The sequence below is a fragment of the Oncorhynchus mykiss genome, chromosome 4, assembly GCF_057628025.1.
Source record: "Oncorhynchus mykiss isolate SJ-2025 chromosome 4, ASM5762802v1, whole genome shotgun sequence".
Classification (NCBI taxonomy): Eukaryota; Metazoa; Chordata; class Actinopteri; order Salmoniformes; family Salmonidae; genus Oncorhynchus; species Oncorhynchus mykiss.
The window spans coordinates 2,868,845-2,890,168 of record NC_143025.1 but is presented as its reverse complement, the minus strand read 5'-3'; the positions used below and the strand labels follow the sequence as shown (position 1 = coordinate 2,890,168).

The window sequence follows — 21,324 nt, the reverse complement described above, 5'->3', positions numbered from 1 at the left end:
CCATCCCAGTCTCAAATCTCTGGAAGACTGAAACAGGTTTCCTTCAAGAATTTCCCTGTATTTAGCGCCGTCCACCATTCCTTCAAGTCTGACCAGTTTCCCAGTCCCTGCCGATGAAAAACATCCCCAAAGCATGATGCTGCCACCACCATGCTTCACTGTGAGGATGGTGTTCTCGAGGTGATGAGAGGAGTTGGGTTTGCGCCAGACATAGTGTTTTCGCTCAATTTTAGTCTCATCTAACCAGAGTATCATCTTCCATATGTTTGGGGAGTCTCCCACATGCCTTTTTTCTTTAAGCAATGGCTTTTTTCTGGCCACCCGTAAAGTCCAGCTCTGTGGAGTGTACGGCTTAAAGTGGTCCTATGGACAGATTCTCCAATCTCCACTGTGGAGCTTTGCAGCTCCTTCAGGGTTATCTTTGGTCTCTTTGTTGCCTCTCTGATTAATGCCCTCCTTGCCTGGTCCGTGAGTTTTGGTGGGCGGCCCTCTCGTCAGGTTCGTTGTGGTGCCATATTCTTTGAATTTTTTAACAATGGATTTAATTGGTGCTCTGTGAGATGTTCAAAGTTTCTGATATTTTTTTTAACCCAACCCTGATCTGTACTTCTCCTCAACTTTGTCCCTGACCTGTTTGGAGAGCTGCTTGGTCTTCATGGTGTCCCTTGCTTAGTGGTGTTGCATACTCTGGGGCCTTTCAGAACAGATATATATACAGGTATATACTGAAATCATGTGACAGATCATGTGACACTTAAATAAAGTCCACCTAACTAATTACAGTGCCTTGCGAAAGTATTCGGCCCCCTTGAACTTTGCGACCTTTTGCCACATTTCAGGCTTCAAACATAAAGATATAAAACTGTATTTTTTTGTGAAGAATCAACAACAAGTGGGACACAATCATGAAGTGGAACGACATTTATTGGATATTTCAAACTTTTTTAACAAATCAAAAACTGAAAAATTGGGCGTGCAAAATGATTCAGCCCCCTTAAGTTAATACTTTGTAGCGCCACCTTTTGCTGCGATTACAGCTGTAAGTCGCTTGGGGTATGTCTCTATCAGTTTTGCACATCGAGAGACTGACATTTTTCCCATTCCTCCTTGAAAAACAGCTCGAGCTCAGTGAGGTTGGATGGAGAGCATTTGTGAACAGCAGTTTTCAGTTCTTTCCACAGATTCTCGATTGGATTCAGGTCTGGACTTTGACTTGGCCATTCTAACACCTGGATATGTTTATTTTTGAACCATTCCATTGTAGATTTTGCTTTATGTTTTGGATCATTGTCTTGTTGGAAGACAAATCTCCGTCCCAGTCTCAGGTCTTTTGCAGACTCCATCAGGTTTTCTTCCAGAATGGTCCTGTATTTGGCTCCATCCATCTTCCATCAATTTTAACCATTTTCCCTGTCCCTGCTGAAGAAAAGCAGGCCCAAACCATGATGCTGCCACCACCATGTTTGACAGTGGGGATGGTGTGTTCAGGGTGTTGCTTTTACGCCAAACATAACGTTTTGCATTGTTGCCAAAAAGTTCAATTTTGGTTTCATCTGACCAGAGCACCTTCTTCCACATGTTTGGTGTGTCTCCCAGGTGGCTTGTGGCAAACTTTAAACAACACTTTTTATGGATATCTTTAAGAAATGGCTTTCTTCTTGCCACTCTTCCATAAAGGCCAGATTTGTGCAATATACGACTGATTGTTGTCCTATGGACAGAATCTCCCACCTCAGCTGTAGATCTCTGCAGTTCATCCAGAGTGATCATGGGCCTCTTGGCTGCATCTCTGATCAGTCTTCTCCTTGTATGAGCTGAAAGTTTAGAGGGACGGCCAGGTCTTGGTAGATTTGCAGTGGTCTGATACTCCTTCCATTTCAATATTATCGCTTGCACAGTGCTCCTTGGGATGTTTAAAGCTTGGGAAATCTTTTTGTATCCAAATCCGGCTTTAAACTTCTTCACAACAGTATCTCGGACCTGCCTGGTGTGTTCCTTGTTCTTCATGATGCTCTCTGCGCTTTTAACGGACCTCTGAGACTATCACAGTGCAGGTGCATTTATACGGAGACTTGATTACACACAGGTGGATTGTATTTATCATCATTAGTCATTTAGGTCAACATTGGATCATTCAGAGATCCTCACTGAACTTCTGGAGAGAGTTTGCTGCACTGAGAGTAAAGGGGCTGAATAATTTTGCACGCCCAATTTTTCAGTTTTTGATTTGTTAAAAAAGTTTGAAATATCCAATAAATGTCGTTCCACTTCATGATTGTGTCCCACTTGTTGTTGATTCTTCACAAAAAAATACAGTTTTATATCTTTATGTTTGAAGCCTGAAATGTGGCAAAAGGTCGCAAAGTTCAAGGGGGCCGAATACTTTCGCAAGGCACTGTATGTGACTTCTGAAGGTAATTGGTTGCACCAGATCTTATGGTTTGCACGCACCACTTTTACATTTATTTTTTTATACAATTTTTTTTTGAAACAAGTAATGTTTTTCTTTTCACTTCCACAATTTGGACTATTTCGTGTATGTCCATTACATGAAATCCAAATAAAAATCAATTTAAATGACAGGTTGAAATGCAACAAAATAGGAAAAAATGCCAAGGGGGATGAATACTTTTGCAAAGGCACTGTAATTAGGTAGTAACTAAATAATAAAACCAATTTGTGTGGTAATGAAGGCTGTTTTTTTTGCAGCTGCAAGGAGGTTACAACTGTTCAGAATGATGATATGATACGAGGTTATGATAAATAAATTGACTGTTTACCGATGTGATAGGTAAAGACCTTTTAGGGTTTAATTAGGGAGATCGTACCTCTTTAAAGAACCGCTCCCGTGGTGCCCCAGATCCTAATGAGTTCATTGTTACATGATTCGTTTAAATCGGGTAACAATTAAACATACTTAGTTAATTAGATAAATAACAGTCTTCAGATTAATGTAAAAGTCAAGTCACGACACAGAGACAGACCGACAAGAGAGATGGATATGATGCACTGACACAGCTACAGACAGAGACAGAGACAAGGACAGAGACACAGACACATTCAGAGACAGAGACACAATCAGAGACACAGACAGAGACACAGACACATTCAGAGACAGAGACACAGACAGGGACAGGGACAAGGACAGAGACACATTCAGAGACAGAGACACAATCAGAGACACAGACAGAGACACAGACACATTCAGAGACAGAGACACAATCAGAGACACAGACAGAGACACAGACACATTCAGAGACAGAGACACAGACAGGGCCAGGGACAAGGACAGAGACAGAGACAGAGACAGAAACACAGACATATTCAGAGACACAGACAGAGACACAGACACATTAAGAGACAGAGACACAGACAGAAACACAGACATATTCAGAGACAGAGACACAGACAGAGACACCAACACATTCAGAGACAGAGTCACAGACACAGATACAGACACATACAGAGACAGGGACACACGCAGAGACAGGGACACCGACACATTCAGAGACACAGGCAGAGCCAGAGACACAGACAGAGTCACAGACACATTCAGAGACAGAGACACAGACAGGGACAGGGACAAGGACAGAGACACATTCAGAGACACAAACAGAAACACAGACATATTCATAGACACAGACAGAGACACAGACACATTCAGAGACAGAGACACAGACACAGATACAGACACATACAGAGACAGAGACACAATCAGAGACACAGACAGAGACACAGACACATTCAGAGACAGAGACACACGCAGAGACAGGGACACCGACACATTCAGAGACACAGGCAGAGCCAGAGACACAGACAGAGTCACAGACACAGATACAGACAGAGACACAGGCACAAATACAAACAGACAGAGACACAGACAGACACAGACAGTCACAGACAGACACAGACAGTCACAGACAGAGACACAGGCACAGACAGACAGAGACACAGACAGAGACACAGACAGACAGAGACACAGAGACAGAGATACAGACAGAGATACAGACACAGACAGAGACACAGACACAGAGGCAGAGATACAGACCGAGACACAGAGATACAGACACAGAGATACAGACACAGACAGAGACACAGACAGAGACAGAGACAGAGCATCTGAAGGTACATAGTGCTGTTATATCAAAACAGACGTTCAACTGAGATGTCAGACGATCAAGGGTACAGAGGATTCTCTGCTCAGTCAGAGGGGTAATATGACTGGGAGAGCATCTGGGTATGACAGACAGACGGACGGACAGACAGACCTGGCCCCTGATGCGGTAGTTATCCAGGTGTGTCCTCTTGCTCTCCTGCAGGATCTTCCTGACGCGGCCCAGTTGAGCGTGCATCAGCCAGGAGATGGCGATGGTCCCTGCCGCCCACTTCCTCTGGCGGTGGCGCAGGTAGGCGTTGCGGGCCCAGTGGCGCCTCCAGCAGCTCTGGATCCGTATCGCGGCAGCCTCCGTGCCTCCCTCCCCCCGGTAGCGCTGCCCTGGTCGGTGCACCAGGTCCCAAACCTCCTCTCTGTTCTCTATCACCGAGAGGAGACGCTCCACCGAGCTACTGCCTCCTCCTCCTACGGCCCAGTCCAGATCCCCGCCCTGGAGAAGAACAGGGACAGTGATCCGTAATGGGAGAGCACCAATGAAACCTTCTGCTGTGCGCAAACCTGAATGTTGTGAAAATTCAGGGCAAATTCTGGCAGTTTTACTGTGAACACTGAGGCTGTACAGTTTTACTGTGAACAATGAGGCTGTAGCTGCTTTAAGTTACAGTTTTACTGTGAACACTGAGGCTGTACCCACTTTAAGTTACAGTTTTACTGTGAACACTGAGGCTGTACCTGCTTTAAGTTACAGTTTTACTGTCAACACTGAGGCTGTACCTGCTTTAAGTTACAGTTTTACTGTCAACACTGAGGCTGTACCTGCTTTAAGTTACAGTTTTACTGTCAACACTGAGGCTGTACCTGCTTTAAGTTACAGTTTTACTGTCAACACTGAGGCTGTACCTGCTTTAAGTTACAGTTTTACTGTCAACACTGAGGCTGTACCTGCTTTAAGTTACAGTTTTACTGTGAACACTGAGGCTGTACCCACTCTAAGTTACAGTTTTACTGTCAACACTGAGGCTGTGCCTGCTTTAAGTTACAGTTTTACTGTCAACACTGAGGCTGTACCTGCTTTAAGTTACAGTTTTACTGTCAACACTGAGGCTGTACCCACTCTAAGTTACAGTTTTACTGTCAACACTGAGGCTGTGCCTGCTTTAAGTTACAGTTTAACTGTCAACACTGAGGCTGTACCCACTCTAAGTTACAGTTTTACTGTCAACACTGAGGCTGTACCTGCTTTAAGTTACAGTTTTACTGTCAACACTGAGGCTGTACCTGCTTTAAGTTACAGTTTTACTGTCAACACTGAGGCTGTACCTGCTTTAAGTTACAGTTTTACTATGAACACTGAGACTGTACCTGCTTTAAGTTACAGTTTTACTGTCAACACTGAGGCTGTACCTGCTTTAAGTTACAGTTTTACTGTGAACACTGAGGCTGTGAACACTAAGGCTGTACCTGCTTTAAGTTACAGTTTTACTATGAACACTGAGACTGTACCTGCTTTAAGTTACAGTTTTACTGTCAACACTGAGGCTGTACCTGCTTTAAGTTACAGTTTTACTGTGAACACTGAGGCTGTGAACACTGAGGCTGTACCTGCATTAAGGTACAGTTTTACTGTGAACACTGAGGCTGTGAACAGTGAGGCTGTACCTGCATTAAGTTACAGTTTTACTGTGAACACTGAGGCTGTACCTGCTTTAAGTTACAGTTTTAACAGTGGTCAAGTAGGCTACTGTGGCTATTTGTTCATAATGTACGGCCTACCAGAGTGGCCTACCATCAAAAAGCAATGGAGAAAAAAACATCCCATAATATTTGAACATGGAAATAGCTGTTCTATCATTCAACCTACAGCAGCAGCCGATGTGTGGTGCTCCATGTAAGGCCTACATGACATGAGACGTCTGAAAACATTACGCAGGGCTTAATTAACTAGTGAAGAATAAGAACACGTACAGCCCTGTGCTTCGATCTCAAAACGAGCCCGTCTACTCGCCACAACGCAATAGAATCCTCCTCCGATGTAGTCAGATTGGTTTATAAATTCACAGACTAGGTCTGAAGTAGTCAGATTAGTTTATACATTCACAGACTAGGTTTTAAGTAGTCAGATTGGTTTATTAATTCACAGACTAGGTCTGAAGTAGTCAGATTAGTTTATACATTCACAGACTAGGTTTTAAGTAGTCAGATTGGTTTATTAATTCACAGACTAAGTTTTAAGTAGTCAGATTGTTTATAAATTCACAGTGTCACGCCCTGGTCGAGGTATTTTGTGTTTATCTTCATTTATTTGGTCAGACCAGGGTGTGGCATGGGTTTTTGTATGTGGTGTGTTTTGTCCTGGGGTTTTGTTAGGTATTGGGTTTGTGGTTTAGTGGGGTTCTCTAGCAAAGTCTATGGCTGTCTGAATTGGTTCTCAATCAGAGGCAGGTGATTATCGTTGTCTCTGATTGGGAGCCATATTTAGTCAGCCATATTCTTTGAGTGTTTTGTGGGTGATTGTTCCTGTCTCTGTGTTTGTTGTCACCAGATAGGCTGTTTAGGTTTTCGCGTTACGTTTGTTGTTTTGTATATGTTTGTTTGTTCTTCCTCATTAAAGAACATGAGTAACCACCACGCTGCATTTTGGTCCGCTCCTCTTTCAACAGACGAACGCCGTTACACACAGACTAGGTCTGAAGTAGTCAGATTGGTTTATAAATTCACAGACTAAGTCTTAGGTTGTCAAATGTGTTAATACAGTCGCAGACTAAATCTTATGTAGTCAGATTGGTTTACATTGTTGATTTTCATCACAACTTCCACAGTAGAAGAAAACGTTGGAAACTCTGTAAAGGGGAAAACTAGTAAAGTTGAGCGAAGTTCAATCTCGTGCATCGCGCACAACTTAGAAGGAACACTGGACAGCTCTCACACCACACACACACACACACACACACACACACACAGTCACCCCCACCCACCTCACACACAGTCACCCCCACCCACCTCACACACAGTCACCCCCACCCACCTGTGCCAGCTGTACCAGCCTCTCTCCGTCGACCCTGGCCATGGGGACAGCATAGCGCCTCAGAAGACTCCCCAGCCCCGACAACAGCTCCACCAGCAGGCCCCAGCACAGACAGTAGTGCTGCTTGAAGCGGCAGAAGTCTGGGGCCATAGGGTTGATGTGGCCCTCCAGGATGGTGAAGGACAACTTACTGATGGATATGGAAGCCATAGCAGGGAGACACTGGAGAGAGACAAAACACTACTGGATTATGGAAGAGGGAAGCAAACATCTGAACATCGGAACACCGGAACATCTGAACATCGGAACATCTGACCTCCAGGAAAACCCCCATTGGTTTAGTTAGTCACTGACTCAGATATCATATTAACATGGCATGGCATTACAAAATGTGCAGAATTGCAGGAAATCAGCTTTAAAACATTAAAAAGTTACATCCACCCAATAGTGAAATGTGTAGAACTGCAGGAAACTTGCTGTAAAACTGCAAAACAATTATCTCCGCCCCACGGCAAAAATGTGTTGAATTGCAGAAAAATTGCATTTTCTCTACGCCCCATGACAAAATTGCAGATAATTAACTTGACTTTTTTAAATTCTCTCTCCACCATCAAGAGCGGGGCCACTAAAATGTTTTGCTGCGAGGTGGTTGCAAATCTCGCTTAGGTCTCCTAAAAGGACAGTTTCCTTACTAGCTCTGGTGACAAGTAGAATTTTGCAACCCTAGTCACAAGAGACGAGGTCCAAGCTAGTTACCTGGGGGTTGAGGGGTGAGACAGGAGGTACCAACCTGGGGGTTGAGGGGTGAGACAGGAGGTACCAACCTGAGGGGTGAGACAGGAGGTACCAACCTGGGGGTTGAGGGGTGAGACAGGAGGTACCAACCTGAGGGTTGAGACATGAGGTACCAACCTGGGGGTTGAGGGGTGAGACAGGAGGTACCAACCTGGGGGTTGAGGGGTGAGACAGGAGGTACCAACCTGAGGGGTGAGACAGGAGGTACCAACCTGGGGGTTGAGGGGTGAGACAGGAGATACCAACCTGGGGGTTGAGGGGTGAGACAGGAGGTACCAACCTGGGGGTTGAGGGGTGAGACAGGAGGTACCAACCTGGGGGTTGAGGGGTGCAAGCCGGACGGCTCCCTGGGTCATTTGCCTGTGTTCGGAGCTCTTGGAGTTGGCGGAGGCGGGCGGGGTGTGGATGGTCCAGGTGGACGGGCGTTCTCTGGCCCCTCCCACATGACCGTGGGAGGGGCCAGGATCCTTGCCCCAGATCAATTCCTTCTGACCCTGCGATGTTTTCTCTGGCGGGGCTAAGGGGAAAATATTTTCTTTCAATTCTGTCTAAAAAAATACATGTTTGTCATGTAGCAGACATCCTTATCCAGTAGATAAGATTTATAAAGTAGCAACAACATCCACCTTTCATAATCATTACAAATAAAACATTCTTCAAAACTACAAGCTACCTGCAAACTCAGAGCTAGGGTAGACACTCAGAGCTAGGGTAGACACTCAGACACTCAGAGCCAGGGTAGACACTCAGACACTCAGAGCTAGGGTAGACACTCAGAGCTAGGGTAGACACTCAGAGCTAGTGTAGACACTCAGAGCTAGTGTAGACACTCAGACACTCAGAGCTAGGGTAGACACTCAGACACTCAGAGCTAGGGTAGACACTCAGACACTCAGAGCTATGGTAGACACTCAGAGCTAGGGTAGACACTCAGACACTCAGAGCTATGGTAGACACTCAGAGCTAGGGTAGACACTCAGAGCTAGGGTAGACACTCAGACACTCAGAGCTAGGGTAGACACTCAGAAACTCAGAGCTAGGGTAGACACTCAGAGCTAGGGTAGACACTCAGACACTCAGAGCTAGGGTAGACACTCAGAAACTCAGAGCTAGGGTAGACACTCAGAAACTCAGAGCTAGGGTAGACACTCAGAGCTAGGGTAGACACTCAGAGCTAGGGTAGACACTCAGACACTCAGAGCTAGGGTAGACACTCAGACACTCAGAGCTATGGTAGACACTCAGAGCTAGGGTAGACACTCAGAGCTAGGGTAGACACTCAGAGCTAGGGTAGACACTCAGAGCTAGGGTAGACACTCAGACACTCAGAGCTATGGTAGACACTCAGAGCTAGGGTAGACACTCAGAGCTAGGGTAGACACTCAGAGCTAGGGTAGACACTCAGACACTCAGAGCTAGTGAAGACACAGACACTCAGAGCTATGGTAGACACTCAGAGCTAGGGTAGACACTCAGAGCTAGGGTAGACACTCAGAGCTAGTGTAGACACTCAGACACTCAGAGCTAGGGTAGACACTCAGACACTCAGAGCTAGGGTAGACACTCAGAGCTAGTGAAGACACTCAGACACTCAGAGCTAGGGTAGACACTCAGAGCTAGGGTAGACACTCAGAGCTAGGGTAGACACTCAGACACTCAGAGCTAGTGTAGACACAGACACTCAGAGCTAGTGTAGACACTCAGACACTCAGAGCTAGGGTAGACACTCAGAGCTAGGGTAGACACTCAGAGCTAGGGTAGACACTCAGAAACTCAGAGCTAGTGAAGACACTCAGACACTCAGAGCTAGTGTAGACACTCAGACACTCAGAGCTAGTGTAGACACTCAGACACTCAGAGCTAGTGTAGACACTCAGACACTCAGAGCTAGTGTAGACACTCAGACACTCAGAGCTAGGGTAGACACTCAGATTAGAGGTTTGGTTAGATTAGGCCTTCAGAACCTCTCTGTACTGTCTGACCAGAACTGTGTTAGATTAGGCCTTCAGAACCTCTCTGTACTGTCTGACCAGAACTGTGTTAGATTAGGCCTTCAGAACCTCTCTGTACTGTCTGAACAGAATCTCTCTGTACTGTCTGAACAGAACTGTGTTAGATTAGGCCTTCAGAACCTCTCTGTACTGTCTGACCAGAACTGTGTTAGATTAGGACTTCAGAACCTCTCTACACTGTCTGACCAGAACCTCTCTGTACTGTCTGAACAGAACTGTGTTAGGTTAGGCCTTCAGAACCTCTATGTACTGTCTGACCAGAACCTCTCTGTACTGTCTGAACAGAACTGTGTTAAGTTAGGCCTTCAGAACCTCTCTGTACTGTCTGACCAGAACCTCTCTGTAGTGTCTGACCAGAACTGTGTTCGGTTAGTCCTTCAGAACACAACAATGACAGTTCAGGATCACAAACCTATGACTACATACTGCGCTGAACTTTTCTATTGGCTGACGTCGAGCCCACAGAGCAGTATGAATACCCTGGCTATTGGCTGACGTCGAGCCCACAGAGCAGTATGAATACCCTGGCTATTGGCTGACGTCGAGCCCACAGAGCAGTATGAATACCCTGGCTATTGGCTGACGTCGAGCCCACAGAGCAGTATGAACACCCTGGCTATTGGCTGACGTCGAGCCCACAGAGCAGTATGAACACCCTGGCTATTGGCTGACGTCGAGCCCACAGAGCATTATGAACACCCTGGCTATTGGCTGACGTCGAGCCCACAGAGCAGTATGAACACCCTGGCTATTGGCTGACGTCGAGCCCACAGAGCAGTATGAACACCCTGGCAATTGGCTGACGTCGAGCCCACAGAGAAGTATGAACACCCTGGCTATTGGCTGACGTCGAGCCCACAGAGCAGTATGAACACCCTGGCTATTGGCTGACGTCGAGCCCACAGAGCAGTATGAACACCCTGGCTATTGGCTGACGTCGAGCCCACAGAGCAGTAGAAATAGCCTGGCTATTGGCTGACGTCGAGCCCACAGAGCAGTATGAACACCCTGGCTATTGGCTGACGTCGAGCCCACAGAGCAGTATGAACACCCTGGCTATTGGCTGACGTCGAGCCCACAGAGCAGTATGAACACCCTGGCTATTGGCTGACGTCGAGCCCACAGAGCAGTATGAATACCCTGGCTATTGGCTGACGTCGAGCCCACAGAGCAGTATGAATACCCTGGCTATTGGCTGACGTCGAGCCCACAGAGCAGTATGAACACCCTGGCTATTGGCTGACGTCGAGCCCACAGAGCAGTATGAACACCCTGGCTATTGGCTGACGTCGAGCCCACAGAGCAGTATGAACACCCTGGCTATTGGCTGACGTCGAGCCCACAGAGCAGTATGAACACCCTGGCTATTGGCTGACGTCGAGCCCACAGAGCAGTATGAATACCCTGGCTATTGGCTGACGTCGAGCCCACAGAGCAGTATGAACACCCTGGCTATTGGCTGACGTCGAGCCCACAGAGCAGTATGAATACCCTGGCTATTGGCTGACGTCGAGCCCACAGAGCAGTATGAATAACCTGGCTATTGGCTGACGTCGAGCCCACAGAGCAGTATGAATACCCTGGCTATTGGCTGACGTCGAGCCCACAGAGCAGTATGAACACCCTGGCTATTGGCTGACGTCGAGCCCACAGAGCAGTATGAATACCCTGGCTATTGGCTGACGTCGAGCCCACAGAGCAGTATGAATACCCTGGCTATTGGCTGACGTCGAGCCCACAGAGCAGTAGAAATAGCCTGGCTATTGGCTGACGTCGAGCCCACAGAGCAGTATGAATACCCTGGCTATTGGCTGACGTCGAGCCCACAGAGCAGTATGAAGACCCTGGCTATTGGCTGACGTCGAGCCCACAGAGCAGTAGAAATAGCCTGGCTATTGGCTGACGTCGAGCCCACAGAGCAGTATGAATAACCTGGCTATTGGCTGACGTCGAGCCCACAGAGCAGTATGAATAGCCTGGCTATTGGCTGACGTCGAGCCCACAGAGCAGTATGAATACCCTGGCTATTGGCTGACGTCGAGCCCACAGAGCAGTATGAACACCCTGGCTATTGGCTGACGTCGAGCCCACAGAGCAGTATGAATAGCCTGGCTATTGGCTGACGTCGAGCCCACAGAGCAGTACTGATTAGGTGCAGGGCCTGTATTCATTATAATCTAAAGGGCAAAACTGATTCTAGATCAGCAATCCTACTCTACTCCGGGTCGTTTTAAGTGTCATTTTAAGTGTCTATATTTTAAAACTGATTCTAGATCAGCACTCCTACTCTACTCCGGGACGTTTTAAGTGTGATTTTAAGTGTCTATATTTTAAAACTGATTCTAGATCAGCACTCCTACTCTACTCCGGGACGTTTTAAGTGTCATTTTAAGTGTCTATATTTTAAAACTGATTCTAGATCAGCACTCCTACTCTACTCCGGGACGTTTTAAGTGTCATTTTAAGTGTCTATATTTTAAAACTGATTCTAGATCAGCACTCCTACTCTACTCCGGGATGTTTTAAGTGTCATTTTAAGTGTCTATATTTTAAAACTGATTCTAGATCAGCACTCCTACTCTACTCCGGGACGTTTTAAGTGTCATTTTTAGTGTCTATATTTTAAAACTGATTCTAGATCAGCACTCCTACTCTACTCCGGGACGTTTTAAGTGTCATTTTAAGTGTGACTCAGTTGTTTCGAGTACGGCTCTTGCAACACCCCCGGGGTTGTGGGTTTGATTCCCACGGGGGGGGGGGGGGGGGGGCGGGGGGGGGGGGGGGGTGACCAGGACGGAGAAAAGAACATATGAAATGTCTATACTGCAAGTTGCTCTGGGTAAGAGCGTCTGCTTAAAACGGAAAAACACGTAAAACAACGAGGAAGAACTGACCCATCTTGGAGGAGCAGCTCTCTTCTCTGCGGTGTAACGGAGCAGCCGTGGGGCGGACAGCAGTCCAGAACAGATCTCTAGCTGAGGAGGTTAAGCCCTTCTCCAGTAGACTGGCAATGCCTGCAACACCACAGCAACAGGCAATATGATAGAACGACGTATGAGACCTCCATCAATACAGCATACTGTACCATCAGTGACAGGCTGCGATAATGATAATGATCATGTGGTTACGGCAATGATAATGATGGTGCGGTTATGATAATGACAGTGTGGCTGTGATAATGATAGTGTGGCTATGAAAATGATCATGATAATGCGGCTGCGCTAGTGACAATGATAGTGCGGCTGCGATAATGATAGTGTGGCGGCGATAACGATAATGATAGTGCGGATGCGATAATGATAGTGTGGCGGCGATAACGATAATGATAGTGCGGCTGCGATAATGATAGTGTGGCGGCGATAACGATAATTATAGTGCGGCTGCGATAATGATAGTGTGGCGGCGATAACGATAATGATAGTGCGGCTGCGATAATGATAGTGGGGCTGCGATAATGATAATGATAGTGCGGCTGTGATAATGATCGTGTGGCTGCGATAATGATAGTGTGAATGCGATAACGATAATGCTAGTGCGGCTGCGATAATGATAGTGCGGCTGCGATAATGATAGTGGTAGTGCGGTTGGGATAATGATCGTGTAGTTGTGATAATGATAGTGAGGTTGGGATAATGATAGTGGTAGTGTGGTTGTGATAATGATAGTGTGATAGTGTATTTGGGATAATGATAGTGGTAGTGTGGCTACGATAATGATAGTGGTAGTGTGGTTGGGATAATGATAGTGGTAGTGTGGTTGGGATAATGATATTGGTGGTGTGGTTGGGATAATGATATTGGTGGTGTGGTTGTGATAATGTTAGTGTGGTTGTGATAATGATAGTGGTAGTGTGGTTGGGATAATGATAGTGGTAGTGCGGTTGGGATAATGCTACTGTTATAGTGATAATGTGACTAGGATGATGATATTGGTAGTGTGGTTGGGATAATGCTAGTGTTATAGTGATAATGTGGCTATGATAATGATAGTGGTGTGTGGTTGGGATAATGATAGTGGTAGTGTGGTTGGGATAATGATAGTGGTAGTGTGGTTGGGATAATGATAGTGTGGTTGTGATAATGTGGCTACGATAATGATAGTGGTGTGTGGTTGGGATAATGATAGTGTGGTTGTGATAATGCGGCTATGATAATGATAGTGTGGTTGGGATAATGATAGTGGTAGTGTGGTTGGGATAATGATAGCGTGGTTGGGATAATGATAGTGTGGTTGGGATAAGGAGTGTGATAGCGATAATGTGGCTATGATAATGATAGTGGTGTGTGGTTGGGATAATGATAGTGCGGTTGGGATAATGATAGTGTGATAGTGATAATGCGGCTACGATAATGATAGTGGTGTGTGGTTGGGATAATGATAGTGTGGTTGGGATAATGATAGTGATAATGTGGCTATGATAATGATAGTGGTAGTGTGGTTGGAATAATGATAGTGTTATAGTGATAATGTGGCTATGATAATGATAGTGGTGTGAGGTTGGAATAATGATAGTGTGGTTGGGATAATGACAGTGGTAGTGTGGTTGGGATAATGATAGAGTGATAGTGATAATGTGGCTATGATAATGATAGTGGTGTGTGTATATGATCACCTGCTGTCATGTCTTCTTCAGACAGAGGTGGTACCAGGTACAGGTTGTTGCATGCTCCTCCTGGCACTATAGCCAGACTGCCCACCGTGGGACCAGTCACTACCCTTTGAGTGGGCCCCTGGAGACGAGAACAAAGGCAATGCTTTCCATTTTATTATTGACTGAGACGTTTTCTTGAGAGAGCTGGACTGGCTAGGTATGTCCAGATTATATAAATATGGCATCACAGATCACTGAAGTACCCTAAATGAGAGCATATGCCCAAATCATCCAAGTAGACATTATCCCTGTGATACAGTAGACACTAGTCCCTCCCTGTATCATCCAAGTAGACATTAGTCCCTCCCTGTGATACAGTAGACATTAGTCCCTCCCTGTGTAACAGTAGACATTAGTCCCTCCCTGTATCATCCAAGTAGACATTAGTCCCTCCCTGTGATACAGTAGACATTAGTCCCTCCCTGTGTAACAGTAGACATTAGTCAATCCCTGGACTGTGTAACAGTAGACATTAGTCCCTCCCTGTACTGTGATACAGTAGACATTAGTCCCTCCCTGTGATAAAGTAGACATTAGTCCCTCCCTGTACTGTGATACAGTAGACATTAGTCCCTCCCTGTGATACATTAGTCCCTCCCTATACTGTGTAACAGTAGACATTAGTCCCTCCCTGTGATACAGTAGACATTAGTCCCTTCCTGTGATACATTAGTCCCTCCCTGTACTGTGATACAGTATACATTAGTCCCTCCCTGTACTGTGTAACAGTAGACATTAGTCCCTCCCTGTGATACAGTAGACATTAGTCCCTCCCTATGATACAGTAGACATTAGTCCCTCCCTGTGATACAGTAGACATTAGTCCCTCCCTGTGATACAGTAGACACTAGTCCCTCCCTGTGTAACAGTAGACACTAGTCCCTCCCTGTGTAACAGTAGACACTAGTCCCTCCCTGTGATACAGTAGACATTAGTCCCTCCCTGTGTAACAGTAGACATTAGTCCCTCCCCGTGACACAGTAGACATTAGTCCCTCCCTGTGATACAGTAGACATTAGTCCCTCCCTGTACTGTGATACAGTAGACATTAGTCCCTCCCTGTGATAAAGTAGACATTAGTCCCTCCCTGTACTGTGATACAGTAGACATTAGTCCCTCCCTGTGATACAGTAGACATTAGTCCCTCCCTGTGATACAGTAGACATTAGTCCCTCCCTGTGATACAGTAGACACTAGTCCCTCCCTGTGTAACAGTAGACACTAGTCCCTCCCTGTGTAACAGTAGACACTAGTCCCTCCCTGTGATACAGTAGACATTAGTCCCTCCCTGTGTAACAGTAGACATTAGTCCCTCCCCGTGACACAGTAGACATTAGTCCCTCCCTGTGATACAGTAGACATTAGTCCCTCCCTGTACTGTGATACAGTAGACATTAGTCCCTCCCTGTGATACAGTAGACATTAGTCCCTCCCTGTGATACAGTAGACATTAGTCCCTCCCTGTGATACAGTAGACATTAGTCCCTCCCTGTGTAACAGTAGACATTAGTCCCTCCCTGTGTAACAGTAGACATTAGTCCCTCCCTGTGTAACAGTAGACATTAGTCCCTCCCTGTGATACAGTAGACATTAGTCCCTCCCTGTGTAACAGTAGACATTAGTCCCTCCCTGTGTAACAGTAGACATTAGTCCCTCCCTGTGTAACAGTAGACATTAGTCCCTCCCTGTGTAACAGTAGACATTAGTCCCTCCCTGTGATACAGTAGACATTAGTCCTTCCCTGTCAATCCTACTGAGATGCCCAGGACTTCTGACGAGAAAACCTGGGAATTTTGTAGAAGTTATCAGACTTGTGCAACCCTAGCATTGAAACTTTAACTATAGGGATTCATGTTTCAAAGGGATGAAAGACTATAAACGTGTTCCTCTCCTTCACACAGGCAGGAAACACCTGCCTCAAAACACCTGCCTCAGAACACCTGCCTCAGAACACCTGCCTCAGAACACCTGCCTCAGAACACCTGCCTCAGAACACCTGCCTCAGAACACCTGCCTCAAAACACCGGCCTCAAAACACCGGCCTCAAAACACCGGCCTCAAAACACCGGCCTCAAAACACCGGCCTCAAAACACCGGCCTCAAAACACCGGCCTCAAAACACCGGCCTCAAAACACCGGCCTCAAAACACCGGCCTCAAAACACCGGCCTCTTGTGATTACAACCAACAGATGTCTCTGCATTCATTAACCAGAACAGGCGAATTACATTGTAAACCGGCCAATAAAGCCACTATCCCCTGCAGCAATCAATCACAACGCTGGCAATGCTTTGGAGAAAACAGTGGAAACATAGCAGGTTTGGTTTTAAACACGTGTAATCCTGTATCTGTCCTGTATGAGTTGGCCTTGACGTCTGTTCCTCCAGACTCCCGCCTTGGCCATGTTCAGATGACAAAACCTTGTTGCAAAGTTGCAGAGAGAAATACCAAGAACAGATCCGACATGATTCCTTGTTCTACACGGTCAGAGAGGCATGTGTGTTCTACGTACTATATTTCTATCTCGAACAGTTCCTAAAAATGATGTGTCCTGCTGAATTTTGCCCTGACGTTCAGCCTGCTTGTTTCAGTTCAGATTATTGATCTCTCTGACAGACCAGGCTGTCGGCAGCCAGGTGCTCAGGGAGACTCCCTTCTCCTCAAAGTCACACAGCTTTTTTAGGATGTGTCACAGTGGAAAGGTAGCCTGGGGTCCAGATATGTTTGTGTCCATCTCCTTTATGTTTAGCATGGCAAGACAGCACCAACCGATCTGACACCCAGGCTGGAGGAAAAGGCTAGTTTTCACCCCGGCAGGCAGGCAGGGAAACAGGGGAGGAGAGGAGGACATGAGGAGAGGAGCTGGGCACATCTGAGGTTTTAGGAGAAGGCAGAGAACAGGCTGGGCAGAGAGCCAGTGGTTACCAGAGGGTAGGCTTATCTACGGGCTACAGCTGTCTTGTCTTATTGGTATGCAGGAGGGAGGCAGCCAGGTACCCACTCCTCCACTCTTCCTCCTCCTCTCCTGTCCGGAGACAGCTGTAAAGCACCAGCCCATATCACAGCAATCAGGCAGCTCAGGGTTCCTGCAGAGAATGTTGATGTTCTGCAAGCTGCTGCTCTCCGGTGTCTCAGCTTCCAGCAGCCAACTCTTACAACTTCCTGTGTCTCCTCTTCCAGCAGCCAACTCTTACAACTTCCTGTGTCTCCGCTTCCAGCAGCCAACTCTTACAACTTCCTGTGTCTCCTCTTCCAGCAGCCAACTCTTACAACTTCATGTGTCTCCACTTCCAGCAGCCAACTCTTACAGCTTCCTGTGTCTCAGTGACAGCAGCCAACTCTTACAGCTTCCTGTGTCTCAGCTTCCAGCAGCCAACTCTTACAGCTTCTTTTGTTTCCGCTTCCAGCAGCCAACTCTTACAGCTTCCTGTGTCTCAGTGACAGCAGCCAACTCTTACAGCTTCCTGTGTCTCAGCTTCCAGCAGCCAACTCTTACAGCTTCCTGTGTATCAGTGACAGCAGCCAACTCTTACAGCTTCCTGTGTATCAGTGACAGCAGCCAACTCTTACAGCTTCCTGTGTTTCCGCTTCCAGCAGCCAACTCTTACAGCTTCCTGTGTCTCCGCTTCCAGCAGCCAACTCTTACAACTTCCTGTGTCTCCGCTTCCAGCAGCCAACTCTTACAACTTCCTGTGTCTCCGCTTCCAGCAGCCAACTCTTACAGCTTCCTGTGTTTCAGTGACAGCAGCCAACTCTTACAGCTTCCTGTGTATCAGCTTGCAGCAGCCAACTCTTACAACTTCCTGTGTCTCCGCTTCCAGCAGCCAACTCTTACAGCTTCCTGTGTTTCAGTGACAGCAGCCAACTCTTACAACTTCCTGTGTTTCAGTGACAGCAGCCAACTCTTACAACTTCCTGTGTATCAGTGACAGCAGCCAACTCTTACAACTTCCTGTGTATCAGTGACAGCAGCCAACTCTTACAACTTCCTGTGTCTCCGCTTCCAGCAGCCAACTCTTACAACTTCCTGTGTATCAGTGACAGCAGCCAACTCTTACAACTTCCTGTGTATCAGAGTGACAGGCTCACTGCCCTTCCTAGTGTCATTACCAGAGAGGCATCCTAAATGGCCACCTATTCCCTACATAGTGCACTATTTTTGAGCAGCGCCCATCGCCGTGCTATGGGGTAAAAGTAATGCATTATGTATGGAATAGAGGGTCATTTGAGACACGCACCAGGTACGGGAGCAGGGAAGAATGACAGAAATTAGACAGGAAAGCTGCTGTTGCAGGAAAAATAAAGCAACTGATCCTAAACTAATGGTGGAGAGATGAATGTGTTTTAACAAGAGACGTGCTGCCTGCTAGCTGTCTTCTCTGCCTGCTAGCTGTCTTCTATGCAGGCTAGCTGTCTTCTCTGCCTGCTAGCTGTCTTCTATGCCTGCTAGCTGTCTTCTATGCCTGCTAGCTGTCTTCTCTGCCGGCTAGCTGTCTTCTCTGCCGGCTAGCTGTCTTCTCTGACGGCTAGCTGTCTTCTCTGACGGCTAGCTGTCTTCTCTGACGGCTAGCTGTCTTCTCTGCCTGCTAGCTGTCTTCTATGCAGGTTAGCTGTCTTCTCTGCCTGCTAGCTGTCTTCTCTGCCGGCTAGCTGTCTTCTCTGCCTGCTAGCTCTCGTCTCTGCTGGCTAGCCGTCCCTAATGGCACCCTATTCCCTATATAGTGCACTACTTTAGACCAGAGCCCTATTCCCTATATAGTGCACTACTTTAAACCAGAGCCCTATTCCCTATATATTACACTACTTTAGACCAGAGCCCTATTCCCTATTTAGTGCACTACTATAGACCAGAGCCCTATTCCCTATATAGTGCACTACTTTAGACCAGAGCCCTATTCCCTATTTAGTGCACTACTATAGACCAGAGCCCTATTCCCTATATAGTGCACTACTTTAGACCAGAGCCCTATTCCCTATATAGTACACTACTTTTAGACCAGAGCCCTATTCCCTATATAGTGCACTACTATAGACCAGAGCCCTATTCCCTATATAGTGCACTACTTTAGACCAGAGCCCTATTCCCTATATAGGGCACTACTTTAGACCAGCGCCCTATTTCCTATTTAGTGCACTACTTTAGACCAGAGCCCTATTCCCTATATAGTGCACTACTTTAGACCAGAGCCCTATTCCCTATATAGTACACTACTTTAGACCAGAGCCCTATTCCCTATATAGTGCACTACTTTAGACCAGAGCCCTATTCCCTATATAGTACACTACTTTTAGACCAGAGCCCTATTCCCTATATAGTGCACTACTTTAGGCCAGAGCCCTATATAGTGCACTACTTTAGACCAGAGCCCTATATAGTGCACTACTTTAGACCAGAGCCCTATATAGTGCACTACTTTAGACCAGAGCCCTATATAGTGCACTACTTTAGACCAGAGCCCTATATAGTGCACTACTTTAGACCAGGGCCCTATATAGTGCACTACTTTAGACCAGAGCCCTATATAGTGCACTACTTTAGACCAGGGCCCTATATAGTGCACTACTTTAGACCAGAGCCCTATATAGTGCACTACTTTAGACCAGAGCCCTATATAGTGCACTACTTTAGACCAGAGCCCTATATAGTGCACTACTTTAGACCAGGGCCCTATATAGTGCAATACTTTAGACCAGAGCCCTATATAGTGCACTACTTTAGGCCAGAGCACATAGGTCTCTGGTGAAAAGTAGTAGCCTTGTTTGACCGTCCTGATCTTGAAAAACTTTAAAGTACATTTTGTTTCGCTACAACAGTCAGGGCTCAGTGGATCAGATCAGGCTACAAAAAGGTAGCGTACTATGTAGGGAATACTGTAGGATGCTATCTGATACACAGATAGCCTCTTCTCTGAGCAGAGTGACTACAGTCATCTGTTACTGTATCAACCTGTCCCATCACTCTTCACTCCAGCATGGGACAACAGATCAGCCTCGGGGTTTAAAAGCAACGCACGAGTCTGGGATGAAAGTCCCCCAACGAGTCCCTCAATTAACAATAAAAAAAACATCCAATTTATCACAATAACAATTCCTGTAATACGTCCTAATCAAATCTTCCCCGGGAAGGTTGTTTTATGTTGGTATTGATTCGCTTTATCGATATTAAGGCTCAGAGAGCTGGGAATCAATAACTCACAATGTAGAAGAAAAGAAAACCAAAAGTAAAGTGAAATAATAACAACATGGTCGGAAGCTCCCACATTCAATGATACCTCAAGTGTGGCACAAACCTCTACACTAAACTGAATGGAGGGAAGGGGATCACTGGTAATATTGACGTTTTGAATGCAGGGTAGCGCATGGGAAGATATGTTGTATTTACTCAGGTTTACTCACTGTCGTAGCCGATCTCTTACGTAGATCAGGAAGCTGAATTCCATAGTTTTGGTGCATCAGAGTCCTGTTCTTTGGATGAACGGGATTATACAGCAGACGCATGGCCAACGCAGCCTTGTGCTGAGAAAGAGAGAGAGAGAGAGAGAGAGAGACCGAGTGAGAGAGAGAGAGAGACAGAGTGAGACAGAGAGAGAGAGAGAGAGAGACAGAGACAGAGACAGAGAGACCGAGTGAGACAGAGAGAGAGAGGGAGAGAGAGAGAGAGAGACCGAGTGAGAGAGATAGAGAGAAAGACAGAGAGACCGAGTGAGACAGAGAGAGACAGAGAGAGA

The 21,324-nt window shown here is 46.5% G+C and overlaps 1 protein-coding gene across 1 annotated transcript in view; it reads right to left on the bottom strand.

Moving 5' to 3' along the window:
* The window catches only part of iqch (IQ motif containing H), a 102,299-nt gene that overhangs the window by 78,249 nt on the left and 2,726 nt on the right, over positions 1-21,324 (bottom strand). The window contains exons 5-10 of the mRNA XM_090230832.1: positions 20,993-21,112; positions 14,559-14,676; positions 12,841-12,960; positions 8,249-8,451; positions 7,140-7,361; positions 4,269-4,604 (exon numbers count right to left, since the gene is read on the bottom strand). Coding sequence (XP_090086958.1) covers positions 4,269-4,604; positions 7,140-7,361; positions 8,249-8,451; positions 12,841-12,960; positions 14,559-14,676; positions 20,993-21,112 — 1,119 coding nt within the window. The remainder of the gene's footprint in view (positions 1-4,268; positions 4,605-7,139; positions 7,362-8,248; positions 8,452-12,840; positions 12,961-14,558; positions 14,677-20,992; positions 21,113-21,324) is intronic.